Here is a 3181-nt window from a genome sequence, read left to right as displayed (position 1 = left end):
AGGAAGGAGAAAGAAAAAGGTCAGAAGTTCTCGAAGTCCTCTGCTAACGCTGAATGGTGCGCTGCATTTGGCACCATCAGGCAACGGACGACAGCGGCCCAGACGAGAGAGAGCAGCCAGAGGCCACGCGTGTGAACGGAACCAAACCCCCAGCGAGTATCAGTAGTACGTACTCGTACGAAGAAAAGTGGCGTTAGTGGTAGCACGTCACGTACCTAGTACAAGTATTTTTTGGTGGGAAAAAAGTCGTCCTGGACACAGGACACCACACATTCGTACTGGCAGCAGCGAGCCCGGCCCAGGCAGAGGCAGGCTTCATCCGGGCGAGGCCGCACCTCGCCAGGCTTCCGTTCCGTGAACCCGGAACGCACAGGAACCTCCCTCCTCCGTTCCGTTCCGTTCCTTCCTCCAAGCAACACGGAGACTACTCCGAGGGAGAGTCAGAGAGAGTGTTTTATTACGGTGCTTTTGCTTTCAGTGGCGTGGGTGTGGTCCAACGTCCAAGTCCAATAGCCCATCAGCCTGTTCGCGGGCAATAAGGCATATCAGCTATGATATATTGTTTTCTTCTCACAATAAACTAACACTAATCAGACTTATTAGCTTAGAAATTAACCAACGAACAGATTGCACGAAAGAAATGGAGCAACGGGGCTCCACGTGCTCATATTTTGTGATTTTTTTTCCCTCACGCTGGAGGAAAAGGGAGCGCCGTGACAAACGTGGGAGCAAGACGTCTCGAAAACCACTGTAATTTCCATGGCAGAAACGTTTTTATCTCCCAGCAAGTAAACTGCAACAACGGGAAAAACTAAAAAAAACATGGTAAAAAGCAGGGAGGTCCGTTTTCAGCAGGCGTTCCAGCAGGTCCACGCGGTGTTAACGAGCGCACACACCGCCAGCCCACACCCAACGCGAGACAAATTCATTCATTAATTACTCCACCCCTCCCGTAGAAGAGGACTAGCACTAGGCATCCCCGGCCCAGTAGCATAAAAGGAGGCCGGCCATCTCCTTCCCCTTCCCCCAGGCATGAGCAACCCTCTCCTCCGCCGTTCCATGGCCGCAGCGCCTTGTTGCTGTTCCTGGGACACCTCCTTCCACGAAAAGCAGCAGCAACACTAGCTACCATCCTCCTGGATCCAATCCACAGCTAACCTACACTAGTCATCTCCCCTTCCCGTTCCGTTCGAGATCGAAGAGCAGAGGCTTGCCGAGAGATTCATCTGCGCTGCGCTACAGGGGAGGAAGAAGAAGAGAGGAGGAAGCTGGAGATGGGCAAGTACGTGGAGCTGCTGGACATGGGCGTGCGCATCGCCGCGCGGTTCCACTCCCACTGCCCGCAGACCGCGCGCCTCTACTACCACCCGCCCGCCGGCTCCGGGTCCCCCGCGGCGGCGGCCGGCGGGGACGGCCGCAAGGGCGACTCCGCCACCGCGGCCGCGGCGATGATGATGAAGCAGCAGCAGGGGCACAGGTTCGACGCCTCCGAGATCATCCTGCACACCGTCGTCTAGACTAGTCTAGGCCGCCGGAGCCGTCGAGACGCGATGTGATGCGATGCGATGCTCCTCCCGTTTTCATTTATGTGTGTGCTGGGTTCGTGAAGAAGCTGCCTGCAAGCGGCAGCAGCTGGTGTACCGTGGATTTTTAGTAATTCATTTCTTCGGGGGGCTCAAATTTCTCTCCGTTCGATTTCGAAATGCCTCGGGTCATGCGTTGCGTGCTTCGGTTCGTCAAGCCATTGATTTGATCTTTTTTTTTTCTTGTTTTTGCCTCGTTCCAAACAATCCGGGCTTGAGCCGAAGCCGAGCGTGTCCTCCTGCCGTCTTCTGACCTGGCTAATTTTACGTTACGTGAATTGGCACAAATTCCATACGTGTTGGGTAGCCCGTAGCACAATTCTCGATGAGTTGTTGTTCCTGTTCCGTGACGTCAAGCAGAGTGGAACGAACGAACGAATCCTAGGTTGCTTGCTGAGTAGTAGTAGAGCAAAACGAGAGGCTACAAATCCGTTGCGTTCGGTGGAGGATTCGTTGGGGTCGGTCGGCGGACGGCGGGGCGTCTCCTCGTCCATCCACGCCACCGGCCCACCAAATATCGCGGAACAGGAGCCGTCTCCCGTCTCCATCCATCCATCCATCATTCGATGCCGGTGCTAAGTGCTACCGTATGCTTCGTCCGCTTCACTTTCACAGGATCAATCGCAGGCTCACGGCTGGAACACGGAAGCTCCCGGTGCCCGTTGTTTTGCTTTCGGCAACGCAACGCGACGCGATTCGCGCGCTGCGTGTTTGGACCTTGGACGTGAGATCGCCGTCGCGGATCCTGCGATTCGGGTGGGCCCCCCTGGCCGGCCGGCTGACAGTCACGGGCGAGCCGAGTAGATGCGGCCGCCGGCCGGCCCTGATTTTTCGGGGAGAGCGAGAGATGGGACATGATAGTTTTTTGGGGTTTTTTTTTTGTTTCTTATATTCTCTGGACTGTTCATCCATGTGAATGCCTGCCCATGTTCGCTATGTGCGGCTTGGAGTAGGCAAAGATTTTGCGGCCGCCGTGAGATTTGTCTTTTGGTTTTTATAAACGTTTTTTCAGTCCCACCCAAAACATAGGTTTAAGGTCCGGCAATGGCGTGGTAGTGAAATTTGTCTTTTCGTTTTTATAAAAAAATTTCTATCCCACGCCGAAGCATGGGTTTAAGGTCCTGCCGTGGCTTGGTCCTTATAGTTCTATCGTGCCGTAGTGTATGGGTGGGATTCCGTTTTTTTTTCTCAATCCGCATGAGATCTTCTTCTTAATGCAACGTCAAGGGGCTGGTATTACCCTTCGCAGATTGACTTTTTTTTGTTTTATTTACGCTCTCAAAAACCGTGGTGGCATTTCTCACCTCTTGTCTGATTTGTTCCATAAATTGCCTGAAAGGATGTACAAATTTTTAGGTTTTATTAACCATGAAAAAAGAACAAAACAAGAATAGTTTTTTTGCGAATAAAAATACAAACGGAGGAGAATCGAAAACTTAAGCTAAAATTATGTTATCTGTGTGCCATTTTAGGAGCCTTGGTAAAGGGACTCACGAGCTTCTTGAGCTTTCCTAAGACTTTCTAAACTCTTAAACTAATATTTATTATCGTAAAAATACATAACAGCTAATATTTATCCTAGATCTATAAATACAGGA

General features: G+C 51.8%; 1 protein-coding gene across 1 annotated transcript; it reads left to right on the top strand.

Moving 5' to 3' along the window:
• The first annotated feature begins 989 nt into the window (after positions 1-989).
• LOC136551027 (uncharacterized) lies at positions 990-2429 on the top strand. The gene has a single exon (XM_066542625.1). It carries the CDS (start codon positions 1275-1277, stop codon positions 1515-1517), a length of 243 nt encoding a protein of 80 aa, XP_066398722.1. The 5' UTR covers positions 990-1274; the 3' UTR covers positions 1518-2429.
• Positions 2430-3181: the final 752 nt, after the last annotated feature.

Source organism: Miscanthus floridulus, chromosome 4 (genome assembly GCF_019320115.1).
Source record: "Miscanthus floridulus cultivar M001 chromosome 4, ASM1932011v1, whole genome shotgun sequence".
In the NCBI taxonomy this organism is placed as follows: domain Eukaryota; kingdom Viridiplantae; phylum Streptophyta; class Magnoliopsida; order Poales; family Poaceae; genus Miscanthus; species Miscanthus floridulus.
Note: the sequence above shows the minus strand (reverse complement) of the source record. Positions and strands in the feature narration are given on the sequence as shown.

Bases quoted from the DNA above. Each gene is read 5' to 3' on its own strand.
- LOC136551027 (XM_066542625.1), top strand. From the start codon at position 1,275: ATGGGCAAGTACGTGGAGCTGCTGGACATGGGCGTGCGCATCGCCGCG.